This window comes from Capsicum annuum, chromosome 5 (genome assembly GCF_002878395.1).
Source record: "Capsicum annuum cultivar UCD-10X-F1 chromosome 5, UCD10Xv1.1, whole genome shotgun sequence".
Lineage (NCBI taxonomy): Eukaryota > Viridiplantae > Streptophyta > Magnoliopsida > Solanales > Solanaceae > Capsicum > Capsicum annuum.
Genome location: NC_061115.1, coordinates 217,918,021 through 217,940,612, shown reverse-complemented (window position 1 = coordinate 217,940,612; position 22,592 = coordinate 217,918,021). Strand labels below are relative to the sequence as shown.

Below are 22,592 nucleotides of genomic sequence, written 5' to 3'. Positions count from 1 at the left end.
ATCCAACCGATGTTGCTTGGACTCTTCAAATCTAATGTCTTATGTATGTCAGATCCTCAAAAGATGCATCATCTTCAAAGAATCCATATTAAAGTCTACACCCATATTTATTTAACAGTTGGGACTCAAATATAACTACAGAAGGCAACAATAAAGGGCGGTCCCGTGCACTAAAGCTCCCGCTATGCGCAGGGTTCGGGGAAGGGTCCCACCACAAGGGTGTATTATACGCAGCCTTACCTTGCATTTCTACGAGAGGCTGTTTACCAGGCTTGAACCCGTAAACTCCTGATCACATGACAACAACTTTACCAGTTACTCCAAGGCTCACCTTCATAGAAGGCAACAATACAGCCACTTAATTGTGCTAAGAAACCAGTCAAAAGTTAGAAATTATGCATCACAGATCCTGGCACCTTTTGATAACTGAATATCAAGAAACAGAATCAGCATGAAATTTGACAGAAGGAGATTTTTAAGTCACTCGTCGCTGACAAATAAACTGGTAACAAGTATGATACGAATACACAATGGACCAGGACGCTCGATTCATGTCTCTTTGAGGGGTCAGGACGAGGCAATGAGGAGAGATAACATCTTCATCGACCTTTCAGCACACGCTGCATGTCAAAGAAAGATACCGTTAGAAACTAACTAATAAACACTTAGTAAAGGAAACATTGTTGCTTGCAAAATGATAAAAACTCAGCCATTCCATATTATGGTATGAATGGTCTCAAAAGGGAGACAGTATAGTTAAGTGGTATTAGTTATCCAATTCTCAGTCGTGATGAGAAGTACACAGACGAACATATACGTACACATTCTTATTTGAGAAAGGTAGAAAAGTCGTGAAAACTTACTTTATCTCTTGGATTCATTGCCTGATGCTGTCTGTTAGGTACGCTGCCTGATTCAGGTATTGCTTCTGAAGTATTTAGCTTATGAAATGTCTGCAAAGCTTTGGTAACGAATGGACGTACTATATTTGCCTCCATTGCTGACAGATTTTTAAGCTGTGAAGTGACAGATTAATGTATTAGTTTTATAACGTTGTATATTTTTCCTCAAAATCACAAAAAGCAATTCCACTAAAGATCTCCTAAACCACCACCAAATAAAAAATGTATTTCCCTATCCACTCTCTTCCCAAAACGTTAAAAAAGGGCAGTCCGGTGCACTAAAGCTACCGCGATGCATGGTGTCTAAGGAAGGGCCCCACCACAAAAGTGTATTATACGCAGTCTTACCTTGCATTTCTGCCAAAGACTGTTTCCAAGGCTTGAACCCGTGACCTCCTGGTCACATGGCAGCAACTTTACTAGTTACTCCAAGGTCCCAAAATGTTGCCTCGATGAAAAGGTTCTACCCTGTCGTCTTATGGAAAGCTTTGGTAAACGGTACAGGTGTTTCTTCACATTAAGCATGGAAGTTTTGGTAGAACTTTAAAATCAATAATCAGACTTCTCTTCCTTTGACCGTTCTCAATCTGGCACAACGTTATCACAGGACAAGTGAGCATTTTCTACATACGTGTAGATATGCAAGGAGAACAATTACATGACATACAAACCAGGCTTAAATAGTTTTTTCATTGTACAGTAAACGATGTTCTACATCTATTAGATCAAAAAGATTGATTTTCTACAGAATGGATTCGGAACGGATGTAACAAAATCAATATAACACCTCCTTTTCTTTTTAACGCACCCCCACAGACTACTCAACATGACTAAGATATTGATCATCAAAATGACGCATGCATCAGAACAGAAAAAAGGATTTTCTGAAGAGGTGAATAACCATACCCTCAACGCATATGTGACCTCCTTTGAAATTATCTCCAAGCCAGTTCCAATTTTGTGAAATCGCACATCCTTAATATCTTCAATAAGAGATCTCACCTATTGAACATGTTTGATCAGAGTTCTGGCTGAATTACTAAACGTCAAAGCCAATAGAATCGAGTAAATAACTGAGCTCACCATATAGATGTCAGGAATATCCTCACGGGCACTAGATAATTGAATATTGTCGTCATCAGTAGACCAACATGATAAACCTTGATATAAAAATAAGAAACTACTTACTGATCAAAAAGAAGCCTTGAGATTTCAACATAATGAAATGGTAACAATTGGAACTTCTCGGAATCTCTTTCAGCCTCCAGAACTTGGGTTAACTTTTCTAGTCGACAAAGCAGAGAGCAGTAAGAAACTTAACAAGTACAATCTGCATGGTTATATGACAGGAGTGAACAAAAAGTTTCAATTGGAATTGATATGATCTACTGCAGGCAACCGTAACATTTATCGAAAAACCTTGATGACTGAGTGAAAGTGGTATTGTCATATTAACAAAAAATAATTGATTAACCATCTGGTTGTCCAATAAACAAGAAATAGAAGACACAAAACACTTGGTTATAGGGCCAAATAGCTTTACCGGAAAGTTTCCCAAAATACTTAATAGGAAGTCTTGTGGAAAAGTTTCATCGATGCAGTATTTTGTTTTCTTGAAATTGGTGAAACAACAAATTCTACTGGCAACCTATACGTTTAAAGGTGGGATTTCCACTAACTACGATAGATTGTGGAACAGTTACAAGCTGGAATATGGTTTTGAACATGAAGCAAGGACTGGTTCCATATTGCTGACAGATTGAACTTGACCTGCTATCTTGGATAAATATTATCCCATTGTCTTTGTAAAGCAAAGCATGTTCTTGACAATTATCGTAACTCAAGCACTAACAAAGTTACTATAGGAATGGGATTTCATATTTTCAGTTAGAACTTTCAGCACCTAACTGTAAATTAGTAAAATAGCATCACTAACAGTCTCTCCACAACAATCAAATCCAAATCACAACTTAAATCAACTGCCCAGTGCATTTGGAAGCACAGATTATTAAAGTTGCCAAATAACCAAAAGCTTACCAACGGACATCCATTCAGGCGGTCTGATAGTGCATTTCCCTCTTTTCTTCAAAGCCACAGCTAACCAGAGAGGCACCTGAGCAGCTATTTGTGGACGGAAAGGTCCAAAATCTCCCTGTCGATCGGTTCATTTTCAACAAAATCAGCATAAATACCGGAGAGACTATATGAATGAATTTAGACAGTAAAGGGATAGAATAATACAGATATAAGATTTAGCGGTTCCATTCTCATGTTTGGCACAATTTCAACTATTTCATCTTCCGCTAAAAACTCCAACTGCATAATTGAGAAACAATAAGTTAAAACAGCTTGATAAGATGGGGAGCCAATTTCTATCTCGCTGAGTGAAAAAGAGAAGAAATGCTACTAAAAGAGAAAGGGCAGATTTCATACGCCAAAAATTGTACATGCTGGCCATTCTCTTAAAAACCAATTCTAACAGTCAAGGATACTGTGAAAACACCAAGTAACCTACCTTAGCATGTAGAGAAGATGTTTCCGGTAGACGCTATCTCAATTAAAAACATACACAATAAAATATCAACTATAGTCCCATAAGTGAGATCGGGTCCGGAGAGGACAAAGTATACATAGAACTTACCCCTGCCCTAGCATGCAGAAAAGATGTTTCCGATAGACGCTTATCTCTATTAAAACATACACAATAAAATATCAACTATAGTCCCATAAGTGAGGTCAGGTCCGAAGAGGATAAAGTATATATAGAACTTACCTCTACCCTAGCATGCAGAAAAATGTTTTCAATAGACACTCATCTCAACTAAAAACATAAACAACAAACTATCAACTATAGTCCCATAAGTGAGGTCAGGTCCGGAGAGGATAAAGTATACAGCGAACTTACCCCTGCCCTAGCATGCAGAAATGATGTTTCTGATAGACGCTCATCTCAATTAAAAACATACAACAATAACAAACTCAGTGTATTCCCACAGCGAGGGGTCTGGGGAGGGTAAGATGTACACAGTCCATACCGCTACCTCCGAAGAAGTAGAGAGGTTGTTTTCAATAGACCCCCGACTCAAGATAAAGGATAGTAGATAAGGGGGAGGATGACATAACCGAAATAAAGAATAAGAAATAATAAAACAACAATCAAAGAAATATGAAATACAAGAAATTAGAGCAATAGGGAATAAGAAAAATAGGAATTAAGAAATAAGAAATAGGACACCCACCTAGTATTAACATACACTCACATACCAATAAACAACAAAATATCAACTATAGTCTCATAAGTGAGGTCAGGTCTGAAGAGGATAAAGTGCACGTAGAAACTTACCTCTAACTTAACATGTAGAGAGGTTGTTTCCGATAGACCCACAGCTCAATTAAAAAACAACAGCATACCCACTATAGTCCCATAAGTGAGGTCTAGAGAGGATAGAGCGTACACAAACCTTACCCTACCTTGACTAGTAGAATAGATGTTTCAGCTCAATTAAAAAATATAAACAATAAAATATCAACTATAGTCCCATAAGTGAGGTCAAGTCTAGAGAGGATAAAGTATACGTAGAAACTTACCCCTAACTTGACATGTAGAGAGGTTGTTTCCGATAGATCCACACCTCAATTAAAAAACAACAACATACCCACCGTAGTCTCATAAGTGAGGTCTATAGAGGATAAAGTGTATGCAGACCTTATCCTACCTTAACAGACAAAGAAGTTGTTTTCGATAAACCCACAGCTCAATTAAAAAACAAAAACATCCCCACTATAATCCCATAAGTGAGGTCTAGAGAGGATAAAGCGTACACAAAATCTTAACCTACCTTAACAGGCAGAGAAGTTGTTTATGATATACCCACACCTCAATTAAAAACATAAACAACAAAATATCCACTATAGTCCCATGAGTGAGGTCGGGTCTGGAAAGGATAAAATGTAGGTACAACTTACCCCTAACTTGACATGTCGAGAGGTTGTTTGCGATAGATCCACACAACAACAACAGCATACCCAGTATATTCCCACAAAGTGGAGTCTGGGGAAGGTAAAATGTAAGCAGTCCATACCACTATCTTAAATAAAATAGAGAGACTGTTTCGGATAGATCCCGGCTCACGGCAAATAACAGTATAATCAACAAACAAACAAAAAACATAAAAGCACACAACAAAAATGAGATAACACATCGTTGGATAATAATGAAAACAAGGCAATTAAAAAACATAAACAACAAAATACCCACTATAGTCACACGAGTATACACAGACCTTACCACTATACTTCCTAACTTGACAGGTAGAAAGGTAGTTTATAATAGACACTCAGCTCAACTAAAAACATAAACAACAACATCTATAGTCCAACTTGTGGGGTCCGTGGAGGGTAAAGTGTATGCGTAACTTACTCCTATCCAGGTATAAGAAATAATATAAAAATTGGTATAAAATCAAAATTAAGAATTTGATTTGAAACTGAAATTGAAAAAATTTAAGCGAAAATTAAGAAGTGAAACGAACCTCCTCTGCTGAAAATGCGATAGAATTATCAGATTGATTCGCCATTGGAGTTATCTTTTGGGGGGTTTGAATATTGAAGACGAATTTTATTTAGGCCTAGGGTTATTAATGGCGGGAAAATGTGAAAAACGGCGGGAGGGGAACTATATAAGTAGGCGTTTGGTGATATTATTCACAAAATTTTGAAATATATTTTTACTTTATTACGAAATATGTGTGTTTCATCATAAATATTTTAGATTATATTTTCATAATATTTGCATTTTTTAAAACCACTGTACGAGGTATTTTTGCTATTTTTAGATTCACTTTTTTTATCAAAAAAATCTCAAACTTTTATTTTAAAAATAACCCAATTTCCCTAAAACTCAAATTTTTAAAATTTTATTTTCACTTTTAAAATACTTTTAGCTTCAAAAATACTCATTTCTAAAATACTGTGACCAAATACAACTTCAACTCAATTTTAAACTTTAAAAATACCAAACAAAGTGAATATATTTTTTATTTTCATTGTCAAGCGGTTCCTAAATAGGCAAAATGGACTATCTGAAATAGAATACTCCCTCTGTTTAAAAGAAATGACTTATTTGACTTGACAGAAGTTTAAGGAAAAAAAAAATTGTGGTGTTCAACATATCACGTGAAAAATTAGACTTAAATGTTGCTAAAAAAAAAAAAATCGTTCTTTCTTAAACAGACTGAAAGGGCAAGTAGGTCTTTTTAAAACGGGAGAGTAAATAGAATGATATTGTGTAATAAATAGAATAATTTTATATTTTATCCTAAGATCGTTGTCACTTAACTCTTGCATCAAACTATATTAAGGGCTTGTTTGGTACGAGGAACAAGGAACGGTTAATTTGGTTTAATTGTATGATGAGTTTGTGCCAAATTTAATTAAAATAACTTATTCTGAAATTAGTATTCAGGGCTATAACGTTATTGTTATCTCAATTGAGGGTAGAATAACAATCCCGAAATAATTAATCTTGGGACAACTTGTTCCTCGATCAAACGAGCCCTAAGAATGTATATAGTAATGGATTAGAAGTGTATGTGTGCATTAGAATTGAAATGTCCCCTCCGTCCACTTTTATTTGTCGTGTTTCGCTTTTCGATAGTCAAACTACGTAATTTTGATCAACATTTTCAAATATATTTTTTTTTATCGTATTAATATGAGAAGAATTGCAACTTATAGCATTTTTTGTATAATTTTTAAGTATCTGAATTTAAAATGGAAAGGGCCAAAAATACCCTTCAAGTATTGAAATTGGTTCAAACATACCCTTCGTTAATCTATTGGGCCAGAAATACCCTTCAAATATTGAAAATGGTTCAAAAATATCCCTCCATCCACCTTTATGACTCAAAAATACCCTTGCAACTAACGATTTTTAAAAGGGAAAAGGGTCAAATTTACCCCTCTGCTTTGAAAAATTAGCTAAATATACCCTTCGCCATACTCTGTAGTCAAATTTACCCTCGGTGTCATACTTTGGGGCAAAATTTACCCCTCTACTTTAGAAATTGTCTAAATATACCCTTCGTCATACTTTTGAGTCAAATTTACCCTTGATGTCATACTTTGAAATCAAATTTACCCTCGTTGTTAGGAATTTTTTCATATGTACACTTTTTAAATAGAAAAGCTCAAATGAATGTTAAATACCCCATTTAAAAAAATAGAATACACCTTAATCTAATTCGTCTGATCTTACTCGAGCCACAAAAAAGACACAAATAATAAATATACCCCCTTCAGTTTTGTTGGCCAATTTTTCAACGAGATTAAGCCACTAGATATTTATCAGGCATAACTCATGAAAAATTGATTTGCATCAGTTCAAACACAAAGAAGTATATTCCTTTCTCAGTTCGTGGATTTGCATCAGTGAAAAGCTCATGAAAAATGGCACTTGACAAACTAATGCAATAGATTAGACCCATTGGATATTTCTCTAGATGATTGAGTTAAGAGGTCTCCTTATGTGCCAATCGGATATCTCTTCATTCACACACACACACACACATATATATATATATGCAATTTAGATTTACACAATTTTTTTATCATGTCATTTACTCAAAAAAATTATTCACTGGTTCTAGAGTTTTGATGCACATAGAATTGCATACCAAAATTTGAAATTTAAACGTAATCGAATAAGAGCAAAGTTTGTAATAGACGTTTTCTCTAGTTTCATGCTTCTCCGTTATCCCATTTCGTTTTACGTTTTGTTCATTTGTAAAATACCTACCAGTGTTGCACGTTGAAAAAGAAGTATTTTTTGTTAGTTGAAAAAATTCGACCAACGGAACTAAGGGAGGGGTATATTTATTTGTATATTTTTTATGGGTCAGATCCGTTGAGTTAGATTAGGATGTGATTTATTTTTAAAAATTAGAGAATTTAACGTTGATTTGGACTTTTCTGTTAAAGGAAGGTTAAAAGTGAAAAGTTTCTTAACCATGAGGGTAAATATGACCCCAAAGTATGAAATCGAGGATAAATTTGACCTCAAAGTATAACGAAGGGTATATTTAACCAACTTTTCAAAGTAGAGCGGTAAATTTGGCCCCAAAGTATGACAACGAGGGTAAATTTGACCCAAAAACATGACGAAGGGTATATTTAGCTATTTTTTTAAAGTAATAGGACAAATTTTTAAAAATTATAATTAAAAGTTTGAAAAAATGTCAGAAATACCTTTTAAAAATTGAAATTGGTTCAAAAATATCCCTTCATCCACCTTTATGACTCAAAAATACCCTTTCAACTAACGATTGCAAAGGGTACCCCTATTAAAGGGTACACCTTTGCTACACTTGCAACCAAATTGAGATGGTACATTGATTAAGAAAAATAATTAATAGCATGTTTAGTTTACCATAGTACCTTTATTAAATGATATTTACATTTTAATTTGAAAAAAAAAATAATTAATACAAAGGGTAAAATATGAAAAAAAAATTTATCTCTTCTTACTTAATAAAAAAAGACAAGTAAAATAGGACGTCAAATTATTTGCGGATGCTTGGATTTTCAGCTAAAATAGAGTAATTGCTAATTTGCCATTTATTGAAGGACTAACTTTGGTATTCATCTCTATATTAAGTAGAAATTAAGATTATACCTTGATTAACTATTAAATTCAACAATACTAAAGTCACCAATAATTGAGTCAACTCATCCTCTCTTTGACTGAATTATAGCTGGATCTTTTTTTTACGAAAAAAAAAAAAGGAAAAGGAAACAAAACTGAGAGAATGGGACGTCCCGGGGCGACTCTACCTTGTAAGAAAATAGACGGCCGCCTTAGGCTCCAAATTTGAGGAGCCTTATTTTTTTTAATAATATAAATATTCTTTTAAAAAAATTGAATATTATTCATAGAAAAAAATAATTTTTTTATATAAAAGAAAAAAATTATTAGAAGAAGTTCATATATCTAGTGTACTATATATTAAGAAAGATTAAATACATTGATCATATTATTACCTAAAAAAGATAATTAAAAAAAATTAAATTCATTAAAAGAAAATTATTTTTTTATAAAATTTTAAGATCTCAATTTAATTTTTGCCTTAGTCACATATATGCTTGAGCCGGGACCATAGATAAACAACGGTAAGTGAAATAAATCAAAAGGAAAGAAAAAGAAATCATCAATATAATGGTCATACATATAATACAAAAGTAAATCTTACAAAAGCAGTTGTTACAGATTAGCTCCTTATAATATAACTAGGATACGTAGTGTTTCTTGGTAGGTAAATTAAGAGTAAATATATAATTACCCCTATCTTGTCTGAGTTTTGAAAAAAATATCTAAATGTTGACTTCGACCTATTACTTTACGATTCTTTTTTATTTCATTGCAAGCACATCATTTTTTGCTGAATCTCAGTCACAACAAGGAGAGTGAAATACACTCGTCAATCAGATGTTGCCACGTGTCAAATATGTTTAATTTCATATATTTTTATTTTTTTAATACAATTTTGCTTTTTATTTAATTTAACACCCCACCCCACCCCACCCCCTCTTTCCCCCACCCCCAATCCAACACCTCCACCTCCCCCCATCCAGCACCTCCCCTCCCCACCCTTGTGTCCAGCACCTCCTCCTCCCCCCGCATCCAGCACCTGCCCCTCCCCTTCGTCGCCTCGCGTCCAGCACTTTCCCCATCCAAAATTTTTATTTTCTTTTCAAATCAATTCAAAAATTAGTTTTATGATTGAATTGAGTTTTAAGGATAGTAAAATGATTGAATTGAGTTTTAAAGATAATTAAATGAGCTTTAATGAAACTTTAAAAAAAAAAAAGCTTCAACGAAAGAGCTTTAATGGTGACATTGTGTTGAAGAGCTTTAATGGTGTTGAAGAAGATATTGTGTTGAAGAAGAAATTGTGGGTAGTTAAATGATATGATTTAATTGCAAAATGGAGCTTTAATGATATGATTTTTTTTTGAAAAAAAAAACTTCGATGGAGGAGCTTTAATGGTGGCATTGTGTTGAAGAAGAAAGGGTGGGGTTATGGTGATGATGATGATGTTGTTGTTGTGGGCGTAATTGATGTTGTGTGTTGTAATTGATGTTGTTGAGTGATGGTGGGGAAAAAGAAGTTGGGGAAGAAAACAATGGTGGATGGGGGGTTGGGGTGAGGCTTGGGGGTGGGGTATGAAATAATTTTTAAAAATAAATAAATATTAATTAAAAAAATATAAATTATATATTAAATTATTTTACACGTGGCAGCTTGTAATTGGTCAAAAAAAATTAAATTTGAACCCTTGCACGTGCCCGTGGAGCGTGTGTACATACAGGGGGTCAAAATGGTGTGTTTGCAATGAAATAAAGAAGAATCGTGGGGTAATAGATCGAAGTTAAAGTTTAGGTATATTTTTATAAATCTCGAACAAGATCGGAGGTAATTATGTATTTATTCGTAAATTAATTACGCATAGAGATGTATATTGAGAATGACTAGGAAAAGCATAAGAAACAAACCAAACAAGAGAGTATGAAGCAACATAGAGACAATACTGGTCTTCATATTCATGAAATCAACTGGCCTATGCTTCCCTCCCATTTGAAATATTTTGGAAAGAAGGTAGTATTTTTTTCCATACAAACTAAAGGTGTTACATAAAATGAAATGGGATAAGTAACAAAATAGTATTTGCTTAAGACGTGGCACAACCAAGGCATCTCAATTAGTTTTATTAGTTAACACAGAGAAATATACATCACAAAAAAATACGAAACTAACATTATAATTAGGGGATAGAATTCTTCACAACAATACATTAGATTGGTTGATTCTAAATTGGCAAAGTTCCTGCATTTGATAGCAAAAATTACTCATACTACCTAATAGTTTTAATTGGGGCAAATTTTATACGATTTGGATCGGGTAGCTTGAGTTGGGGCTGAATTGGATGTAACATTTTAATTAATTTAGTTTCAACCAAGTGAAAGTTGCCACGTATTTTTAAAAAATTATTTATGATTACAAATCGTTAGTTGCAAGGATATTTTTGAGCCATAAAGGTGGATAAAGGGATATTTTTGAACTAATTTCAATACTTAAAGGGTATTTCTGACCCTTTTCCAAATTTTAATCATGAGTTTTAAAAATCGTTAGTTGCAAGGGTATTTTTGAGCCATAAAGGTGGATAGAGGAATATTTTTGAACCATTTTCAATACTTGAAGGGTATTTCTAGTCCAATAGGTTAACAAGGGTATTTTTGAACCAATTTCAATATTTGAAGGGTATTTTTGGCTCTTTTTCAAATTTAAAATATTAATTTACTTTAATTTAGCTTGAAAATTTAGTCAAATTAACTTTCGTAAAGAGAAACGTGACAAGTAGAAATATACGAAGCGAGTATTAGAACTCTTTGTTAGTTCTATATGTATATATTGGACATTCTCTTATATTATAAGAGACATTTGAAGCAGCTGGCACGAGCTTCGCGTCGTCCTACTTGCCTACGACTGCTGCTCCGTGATTTTATTATTTCATCATTAATTAATTATTATATATTATTTTTATATTAAAAATTAATAATATTTAATTAAAAAAAGTAAAATAAATATTTATTGCATGTTTGCGTCAGCTGCTTCAATCGTAATTTTGCTATGTCATCCTTAATTAATTATTATAAGTCGTTTAACTATTAAAAAATTAACAATATTTAATAAAAAATGTAAAATAAACATAAATGATAAATTAAATGTTGATGTTTTAAATTAATTTGACTTCTTATATCAAATCTACTTAAATTTTTTTCACAAGTAGTTTTTTTATCAATTTTGTTATATCACTTGTAATAAGTTATATTATGAGTCACTTAATACATGTCTACTTTGTTATTTCAATCGTTATATTTGTTTGACTTTCGAAATTATATCAGTATTACTTAAATTAAAATAGGAGAAAAAATATTATAAATCACAATAATTAAAAATTTAAATTATTTTTAAAATATCCCGTCGTCCTCCTTGCCGACATTCACCTGCTTGCTCTAAAATCTTACTATATCATCTCTAATTAATTATTATATGACATTTATGTATTAAAAAATTAATAATATTTAATTAAAAAAAAAGTAAAATAATCATTTATGACATATCTGTTTCATCTGCTTCAACCATATTTTTACTATGTTACCCCTAATTAATTATTATAAGTCGTTTAACTATTAAAAAATTAATAATATTTAATAAAAAATATAAAATAGACATAAAATAAAAAATTAACTTTTGATGTTTTAAATTAACTTCACGTCCTATATGATGTCAACTTAATTTTTTCGTCAAGTATTGTCACTTAAATTAAAAAAAAATTATAAATCACAATAATTAAAAACTTAAATTATTTTTAAAATACAATTGAATATCAATGTCACAAAAGTTTTGACAAGGAAAGCGTATTATAAATTACAATAACTAACGGTTTGAAATAGTAAATTACATTGCCAAAAAAGTGTTACAATAGGTAACCACTTAAAATATCTAAACACATATTAAAAAAATATTTAAATTTTATTTGTGTCACATCAATTGAGATAAAAAATACTTAAAAAATAGTGTAAATCATAATAATTAACAATAATTTTTTTTACAGATATAAATATTTATCGAACTCTCGAAATTATATCAGTACCACTTAAATTGGAATAGAAGAAAAAGTATTATAAATCACAATAATTAAAACCTAAAATATTTTTAAAATACAATTGACTATCAATGCCACAAAAATTTGGATAAGGAGAGGAATATAAATTAATTGAAAATTATATAAAATATATTATAAATTATAATAGTTAACAACTTGAAATATCTGAAAAAAAATTAGTTAATCAATATTTAAAAAATTTCTATAAATAATGTTATCATTTGAACATTAAAACAATATTATAATCTTAAAAATTTATTAATCAGTATTTAAAGTTTTCCTATAAATAATGTTACCATTTTAGTAGTAACACAATTCATAGTAAAAAAACCTAGCACAATATTATAATCTTATAAAGTTAGTTAATCAATATTTAAATTTTTTCTGTAAATATAATGTTACCATTGTAGTAGTAACACACTTCATAGTAAAAAAATCTAGCACAATATAATAATCTTAGAAAGTTAGTTAATCAGTATTTAAAGTTTTTTCTATAAAAAAAATTATCATTTGAATATTAACACAATATTATAATCTTATAAAGTTAATTAATTTGTATTTAAAATTTTCCTATAAGTATTGTTACCATTTTAGTGGTAACACAATTCATAGTAAGAAAATCTAGCAAAATATTATAATCTTAGAAAGTTAATTTATCAATATTTAAAATTTTCCTATAAATAATGTTATTATTTGAACATTAAAACAATATTATAATCTTAGAAAGTTAACTAATCAGTATATAAAATTTTCCTATAAATAATGTTAAATTAAGCTTGTTTCTTCACCTCTTTTCTTCGATCATACTTTAATTTCTTTCAGTTTTTTTCTTTAATTTTTTTCGAAGCTACGGCTAATAATATTTTTTGAATGATATTACCGATGTTACTTGTACCATTTGTCTTAGAAAAAGTCGTTGATAATGTTGGAAGGTCTAGCCCTTAACTTCTTTGCAGTCATTTTTTTCATATCGATATATATAACATAGATCTAAAATATTTGCAGATCTCTAATAACAAAAAGACTTCATTTTTTAGAGATCTGTAAATATTCAGATATATGTTATGCACCGGCATGAAAGAAATGACCGCAAATAAGTTTTGTGATAGACCTTCCAACATTATCAATAATTTTTTCTAAACAAACTGCACAATCAGGAGCATCAGTAAAATCAATTCTTCCTTACTCAACATAAAAAAATTGTTTATTTGATTCATATGATTTTTCCCTTGATTTATAAGTTGAATTTTATACAATTTTAAAGTTGCACTTTAATTTCAGCGAATCTAACATTTTTTTTTTTTTTGGTTATGGAGAATGTAAAAGTTTTGATAATGATCTACGATTTGCGAACTTATTGAAGAAGAAGGACAATGAATACCATTTGCAAATTTTATTAGTCAAAATGTCAAATACTATGTCAGATATGTAATAATCGTGTATTTTCTTACCTTGTTAATTGTTTTATTAGTATAGTATATTATTACAAATTATTACTGTAGTAATAAAATCTATTGTAAAAATTGGGTACATATTGATGAGTGTCTATTTAATTTTAGAGATTTTATTAGCAGGATTTATGTTGTTGTTTAGCTTTATCATTTATTTTTGAGATAATACTCAATTACCTTGAACTATATCCAAAGGGATTATGTCACACCTTAACTTAAAGGGGGTCCTATTACCCTCTTGAACTAATTAAAAGTGAAATTTTCACCCCCTTAGTGCCTATATGGCACATACATGACACTTACGTGGCACAACACACTGAAGTGTCCACTTAGGCACACGCGTGTGCCACATAGACACTAAGAGGGTGAAAATTCTGCTTTTAATTAGTTCAGGGGTAATAAAATCCCCTTTAAGTTGATGTGTGACATAATCCTTTTGAGTATAGTTCAGGGGGTAATTGAATATTTTCTCTTTTTTTTTTTTTTAGATAATTGTAGTGTTTGGATCAGTTTTTTGTACCTTAATTAAATTTACAGGATACCGGCTACTTCCCACTAACCAGATTAGGACAGATGAGATGAATCACCAAATATTTTTTTTTTTTACCATCGCTATTACATGATATAATTTTTTTACTTTTACTTGGGTTTGAACCTGATACCTGAGATTCTCAACCCACCTTATTGACCATTAGACAACACCTTGAGGTGCCTTGTTAATGTAAATTTTTAAAAACTACCTCATTCATTTTTTTTAAATTCCTCTAAATCAACCCAAACTTGACTAAATAAGAAAAACACAATTCCTCTTTTACTCAGTCATAAAATTTGGTATAACTCAAGTTAGACTAAAAAAAAAAAAGAATTGCCAAATTTATTATAAATCGCAAAATTGAGAAATATATTTACTCATTTTCTTATATTACTTTTCCCTCTGTCCCAAAATAATTAATATGCTTATTTAGAAGATTTGTTTTAAAATTGTTGGTGTATTTAAAAGATTAAGAGATAATTAATCATTTTTTCCAACTCTACCCTTAATTAGTAATTTACTAAGTCATTTTAGAATCTAAAAAAAATTAGAAATTACAATACAAGTTTCAAAAAAAGGATCACATTAGTCAATTTACACCTCTTATTAATTTTTATTTAGAATTATGAAAAATTTATGCATGTCAACTATTTTAAGACGAATGAAGTACAAAAGTATCCGATTAAAAATTCTCTCTCATATTTAATTCATGCTTATGCTGCAAGTAGCACGGATGTTGAAAAATATACTAATGACGTAAGTAATCAATAGATCCTTAAACTTGTTTGGAAAATTCACGGACACTTTAATTAGGACTCATATCTAATACTAAACTATTCAGAATGCGTACCTATTAAAATTAATTACAAAATACTGATGTGGTAAAGAAAGTGTCCCTCACTTTCTTGAAGCACTAAACCCCAAAATAATATTTTTCTTATTTGTTTCATGAAAAAGGTTTCATTTTTTATCTTTAATTGACACTTGGCATTTAAATATATATTTTTTAATATCTATATTTTAGTTAATAACAAAAAATCAACCCACCCACCCCTTACCTCTACCCCTATCCCTCCTCCATTTAACTGTGAAACCTCAATTGATATTTTGACAAATATTATTAAATATTGAAACTCTCAATTCAAGATTTGTTGTTGTCACACCCCTTTTAACTCCAAAATAAAAAAGATCGTTTTAAGTTTTGAAAGGGTTTTATTATTAAGTGACAAAAGAAAACGATTTGTTTCGAAAAGGATTCATTTTATTCTAAACTCAGAGTCGCTACTTGGCATAATCCGGTGTGCCAAGTCACCTTTGGAAAACCCTTTTCAAAATGATTTTTGACTCTGTAAAACTGATCCGCGAATAGAGATTTCGACCAAGGAATTCTGTTGACCGAGAGGAAGGTGTTAGGCACCCCTCGGTCCCGTGGTTTGACCACGGTCGCTTGGTGGAGCGTATCGGCTAATTTGACATTATGAATATATAAACTACACAAAATCACACAAAACAATCAATCAAACAAACAAACAAAACAAATCCAAAATTATAATGTCCAGTCTGATTATTACAATCCCGAAATAGAAAATGCGAAAATATAAACCTACTCTATTCTAAGCTAATTCTATACTACACTCCATTGCTTTCTCCACCCGACGTTTCGGGCCTTGATCGTGCGTCGTCTTCAAGTACGTAGTACTTCGGGGCATTCCCTGAATAAATCAATACAAATCCCTCGGGGCATTCCCCGACCAAATGAGTACAATTTTTCAACGTGAAAAAATCAAACCATTCAATAAAATTTCAAACGTTCAGCAAAATTTCAAACACTCAACAAAACCATAAATTCTAAACTTTGCCTACCCGAACCTACTATTTGCTTACCCGACTCGACCTATCATGATTCTATCACATTTCGACCATATTTATACTTAAACCAAATTAAACCAAAAGTTTTAATCAATCCAAATTCACCCTTTTAGCAATTCCTCAATTCCGCCCCAGATCAACAATTTTAATTCTCAAGAAGGTTCACTTCATCACATGATTCATAACTGAAGAAATAACACGAGCAATCGTTCACCAACAACAAAGATCACTCAATCACACAAATGTTCAATCCGATGCACCAAACACAATAAATAATGAAGTAAAAGAAGATAAGATTAGAATTGGACCTCAACTTTGAGCTTTCAATATATTGAAGATAAAAATGGCACCGAAGAACCTCGAATCGAACCTCAATAACGAGCCACGCCAACTCAATAATGAGAAATAATAACACGAACTGACTTGAATCCCGAGAAAGAAGAAGTATCACTCAAGTTGAAGACTAACAATGCCAAAAATCCAGAAAATCGTGTTCGAGATCTTCGAAAAATAGGCAAAAACAGATCGAAAATCAGGGAATTACCAAAGAAACTGAGGAACCCATACTATTCGGGCTCCGGTGAGGTAATAATGGAAATAATCGAGAAGAAAATGCTTGGAGCGAAGCTGATTCCGGCGACCTTAGTGTTTTCTGGCTAGATTAATCTAAGAAGACCAAAGAAACGAAGGGATTTTCAGAGATTTTCGAACTGAATCAGTCGTTGGTACATGGGACTGATTCTGACGACTTTTCCACCAGAGGAGGCTCGACAGTGACCGAATCCCTCACCGGTTTCACTGTTCCGATCAAAACTCGATGGTTTCAGTCTATTTTTTTTCATTTTCTTCTTTGTCACAGCCTCCTCAACCCCTTTCTCTTTGGTTGTCGTGCGTGTGTGTAGTTTCAGTGGTCATGAACGCCGATGACTGTGTGTGCGTGAGGAAGATGGTAAGTGGGAGTGATGATGAATGAAGAAGAAGCAAAAAGAAATCCTAAAAAATGGCCTCCCCTTTCCAGAAGCCAAAAAATGGCCAAAAAAAATTCTTCTCTTTTCGTGTAATCTTCTCTATATATTTCCCTAGAATCCAAAAAAAAACCAAGGGGACCCCTGGGTAGGTGTAAAGGGTGTGGGTCTCTTCTATGGAAATTTCCTGGAAGTTGCCTTTTCTATCTATTCCTCTTTTTCTTTCCTTTTTTTTGTTTTCTAGGTGTATTTATATCCATTTTTTCCTTTGTGGGCAAGAAATGTGATTTGGGGGGGGGGAGGTGAGTGGGGGTGAGTTAGGAGGGTATTGGGTGGTGAGGTATTGTCTTTTAATTGGAGGGGTAAAGGTTAGGTGTCTATTTTTGATTGGGTGGGTTGTTGGAATATTAGAATGAACAAAGTTTGTTATGACTTGTTATTTGGATAAAACAAAACAAAAATAAATACATAAATAAGTAAAAGATGAGGTGGTTATTTATTTTCTTGGGAAAAATTATAAAAAATGGGGTTAAATTGTGTGATATTGAAATAAGAAATATTATTGATGGGACAAAATTACGTGTCTACATCATGCCCCCTTTGAATGTAAACACCCCGTGTTTTCATACAAAGAAGTAGACAACGAGACATAATTTTGTCCCGATCATTATTCGAAGAAAGAAACAAAAGAAAGAAAAACAAACGAGTCTTGAGGGATATCCTACCTACCCAATTTATGAGGGAATCAAGTGACAGATATCTCAAAGGACTGGAAGGAGATGGGCTATACCGAGTTGGAGAGTCCAGTGAGGTCCCGTCGAGGTTCCGGTCCGCGGCTCTGTTATTGCGTTAGAAATGAAATTTACAAGTTAAAAATAAATAAAATTATAAAATCCTATCTATGCAACTTCTTTTGGACTCTTGACTTAAGTTTCATCACCCTATTCTTCAGGTGGGCTCCCGATTCTCAATTTCTTCAACTTATTGCTTAACTCTCAACTTCTTCGCCTTGTTGCTTGTCTTCAACTTCTTCAACTTGTTGTTTGACTTTCAACTTCTTCACCTTATTGTTTGACTTTCAAATTCTTCACCTTATTGTTTGACTTTCAACTTCTTCACCTTATTCTTCAGGCAGGCTCCTGACTTTCAATTTCAATACCCTGTTCTTCAGGCGGGCTCCTGAAACTAAAATCAAAACTAGAATGAAAATTATCCCAAACAAAGATCAAGATAAAGAAGGATTTCATTTTTTATAGTGTGGTCCCATTTTGCAGGACGGTCCTGAACATAAAGTAAATTCTCATTTTTTAGGAGGGACTTGAACAGAAAGTAAAGTCCCATTTCTCAGGAGGGTCCTGAACAGAAAGTAAGATCTCATTTTTCAAAAGGGTCCTGAACAGAAAGTAAAGTCCCATTTTCCAGGAAGGTCCTGAACAGAAAGTAAAATCCCATTTTTCAGGAGGGTCCTGAACATAAAGTAAAATCCCATTTTTCAGGAGGGTCCTGAACATAAAGTAAAATCCCATTTTTCAGGAGGGTCCTGAACAGAAAGTAAAATCCCATTTTTCAAAAGGGTCCTGAACATAAAGTAAGATCTCATTTTCCAGGAGGGTCCTGAACATAAATTAAAGTCCCATTTTTTAAGAGGGTCCTGAACAGAAATTAAAATCCCATTTTCCAGGAGGGTCCTAAACATAAAGTAAAATCTCATTTTCCAGGAGGGTCCTGAACATAAATTAAAGTCCCATTCTTCAGGAGGGTCCTGAACAGAAAGTAAAATCCCAAATATGCCTTCGCAACGGTAGCTGAACTTGCTGAAAAGAAATTTGCCCCTATTTCATCAAAGACAATTTTGTTAGTTAAAAACTTAGTGGTGGTTTGCAGCACTTTGGCTTTCCAGACATCTGCTTTAGCACTTGTTCCTTTCATCTTTGTTTCAGATTGTTAACATTTGCTCCTGTCTTGTCGCGTCATTGACCCGAATCCAGATTGAGGGAAATAAGTTTTGACTCAAACAATGAATTTCCATTTTACCATGCCTCTGAGATGCACCCTTTTCAAATCTGAATACTCCCACGAATCCAGTAGCCTGTTGGTTGATAGACTTCCTTTGCTTTGTGTTGAATTACGATCATATTTCTTTCATGTGCTAGTCCTTGGCTTTTCCTCATACAATTGGAAAGACTGGTAGCAAGTTTTGAAATTCTTTCTCGCTTGTTTTGACACATACTTGACTTAAAGTGTAAAGAAATGACGGTGACTTTTATTTTGATAAATGATATAAAAAGACAAAAATATGAACATACAAACAAAAGAAAAGGGCAATGTCCCTTATTAAAAAAAAGAAAACTTATCTGAATAACGACAACCAACTCCAATGACTATGACATGCATTTTGGATTAAGCTGCCCGATCTTCCTATCCCAACTTCCCATTTGTTGTTGAGTTCGTGCCTTTGCCGCTGAGCCGCTTATTCAAATCCATTGTACTCATATATCTCATTCAATTGACGACATCTTAAAAGACTTTCGCCAACAACTCTCTTTTCTTTTCACTTTTCTCTCGAACTTGACATCGCCTTATGGTGCCCGTGAGGGTTTTCAACAGAAAGAATCTCTCATTTTTATTTCTCTCGACTCACCATCGCCTTATGGTGCTTGTGAGATTTTTCACCAGTAAGACTCTCTCATTTTTATTTCTCTAGACTCACCATCGCCTTATAGTGCCTGTGAGGGCTTTCACCAGTAAGACTCTCTTATTTTTATTTCTCTTGACTCACCATAGCCTTATGGTGCCCGCGAGGGTTTTCACCAATAAGACTCTCTCATTTTTGTTTCTTTCCTGATTTCTTATGCTGAAGAAGACAAGTAGTTCCCCAAAATGTGTCATCACATCCATTGCATGCTTAGACCTAACATTCTCAAAGATTGATTTGAAGGTCTTTCTTTGGTTGTCACTTGGCTTTTAGATATGGTTAGAAATAAAGGATGGCATGAGGCCAAACGACACTTGGTGTGGGGTAGGACTTATAACTTTTGGAATCAACTCAAACTACAAGAATTAACTCATGCCCCAGTTTTATTTACTGGGTAACTCTAAAATCTTTATTTGGTTGGACCAAGCCCTGAGTAGGGCAGCCTACGTATCTCACTCCCGAGAGAGGAGAATCAGGTCGCTCGTACTTCTATCAGCTTGTTCTTTGTTTTGGTTTAATTTTATCTTTCCTTTTTCTTTTATTTTTTCATGCTTTTTCTTTTATTCTTCTTTTCTTGACATTTTATCTTTTACTCCATTTTGATTCCAAAAGAGTGATATGAAAGAAAATAGAACTAAGCTCAAATAGGGTGAACAAAGGATGACATAATATTTGGATAGCAGAATGAAATGCCTTCATCATATCAATCTTCAAAATACAAGTACTAAACATGCAACATAACCAACAAAGGATAAAATATCATACATAATATCTTTTGATTGCATCAACATTAATAACTATTTCTGCCATTTTTCCTTCAATATCTGTTAAATAAAAGGCTCCATTGGGTAACACTTTCTTCACAATAAAGGGACCTTGCCAATTTGGGGAGAACTTGCCTTTCGCTTCAACCTGGTGATGAAGGATACGCTTCAATACCAACTGAACAACTTCAAAATGCCTGGGTCGTACCTTTTTGTTACACGCTCGAGCCATTCTCTTCTGATACAATTGGCCATGACATACCGATGTTAGCCTTTTTCCTTAATCAAACTCAATTATTCCAATCGGGTTTTGACCCACTCGTCATCATCAATCTCTGTTTCCATAATGACTCGAAGAGAGGGAATTTCAACTTTTGTAGGAACGAATGCTTCTGTCCCATACACCAATAAATATGGAGTTGCCCCTGTTGAAGTACGAACGGTAGTGCGATGACCTAGCAATGCAAAAGGCAACTTCTCATGCCATTGTCTAGACCCTTGTACCATTTTCCGTAGTATCTTCTTGATATTTTTATTGGCGGCTTCCACAACGCCATTTGCCTTCGGACGATATGGAGTGGAATTTCGATGTGCGATCTTAAACTGTTGACACACTTCTTGCATTAAATGACTATTAAGATTGGCAGCATTGTCTGTAATAATCATCTTTGGAATTCCAAACCTATAAATGATGTTGGCATGAACAAAATCTACCACCGCTTTCTTTGTTACCGACTTAAAAGTTACTGCTTTTACCCACTTTGTACAGTAATCAATGGCCACCAGAATGAATCTATGCCCATTTTATGCTTTTGGCTCAATTGGTCCAATCACGTCCATTCCCCAGGCTAGAAAGGTCATGGGGCGGCCATAGCGTGTAACTCAGCAGGAGGATAATATATCAGATCACCGTGTACCTGACATTGATGATATTTCTGAACAAAAAAAATAGAATCCCACTCTATAGTAAGCCAATAATAACCTGCTTGAAGTATCTTCTTTGATAAGACATACCATTTATATGCGGACCACATACTCTGGAGTGTATTTCAACCATGATCGCCGAGGATTCTTTCGCATCCACACACCTCAAAAGTCCAAGATCTAGGGTTTTCTTGTATAAGATTCCCCCACTTAAGAAAAATCCACTAGCCAAACGCCGAATAGTCCTCTTTTGATCACTGGTGGCATGTGCTGGGTATTCTCCCGACTGGATGTATCACTTAATATCAAAGAACCAAGATTCCCCGTCGAGTTCTTCTTCAACTGCATTACAGTAAGTATGTTGATCACGACTCTGTATATGCACTGGATCAATGTAGGCCTTGTCAGGATGTTAGAGCATTGAATCCAAAGTTGCTAAGGCATCAACAATCTCATTGCCAATTCTTGAAATATGCCTAAACTTTACATACACAAACCATTGACATAGATCTTTCAAGCATTGTCGATACGGTATTAGCTTTAAATCTCGCATATCCCAATCACCTTGAATCTGATGAACGAGCGAATCTGAATCCCCTAACACTAATAGTTCCTGGATTCCCATATCAACAGCTAGCCTCAAACCCAGAATGCAAGCTTTATATTCTGCCATTTTATTGGTACAATAAAATCGAAGTTACGTTGTTACCGAAAAATGTTGCCCCACCTCAGAGATAAGAACTGCACCTATTCCGACTCCCTTTAT

The 22,592-nt window shown here is 33.2% G+C and overlaps 1 protein-coding gene across 2 annotated transcripts; it reads right to left on the bottom strand.

Moving 5' to 3' along the window:
• Positions 1–315: 315 nt before the first annotated feature.
• On the bottom strand, positions 316–5,592 carry LOC107872301 (DNA replication complex GINS protein PSF2). 2 transcript variants are annotated; one of them, XM_016719056.2, is made up of 8 exons: positions 5,435–5,592; positions 3,144–3,218; positions 2,940–3,054; positions 2,091–2,187; positions 1,986–2,016; positions 1,809–1,904; positions 864–1,016; positions 316–620 (listed from the first exon to the last, which is right to left on the bottom strand). In XM_016719056.2, exons 1-8 carry the CDS (start codon positions 5,477–5,479, stop codon positions 600–602), a joined length of 633 nt encoding a protein of 210 aa, XP_016574542.1. In that variant the 5' UTR covers positions 5,480–5,592; the 3' UTR covers positions 316–599. The 2 variants fall into 2 exon arrangements, with proteins under 2 accessions (XP_016574542.1, XP_016574544.1); XM_016719058.2 differs by lacking the exon at positions 2,091–2,187 and having other exon boundaries at positions 1,986–2,062.
• Positions 5,593–22,592: the final 17,000 nt, after the last annotated feature.

Excerpts from the sequence above, each read along its gene's own strand:
- LOC107872301 (XM_016719056.2), bottom strand. The coding sequence starts at position 5,479 with ATGGCGAATCAATCTGATAATTCTATCGCATTTTCAGCAGAGGAG. Across the intron at positions 3,055-3,143 it reads AACCGCTAAATCTTATATCT|GGAGATTTTGGACCTTTCCG; the intron begins GTATTATTCTAT and ends ACCGATCGACAG. Across the intron at positions 2,017-2,090 it reads TCAAGGCTTCTTTTTGATCA|TGCCCGTGAGGATATTCCTG; the intron begins GTAAGTAGTTTC and ends TCAATTATCTAG.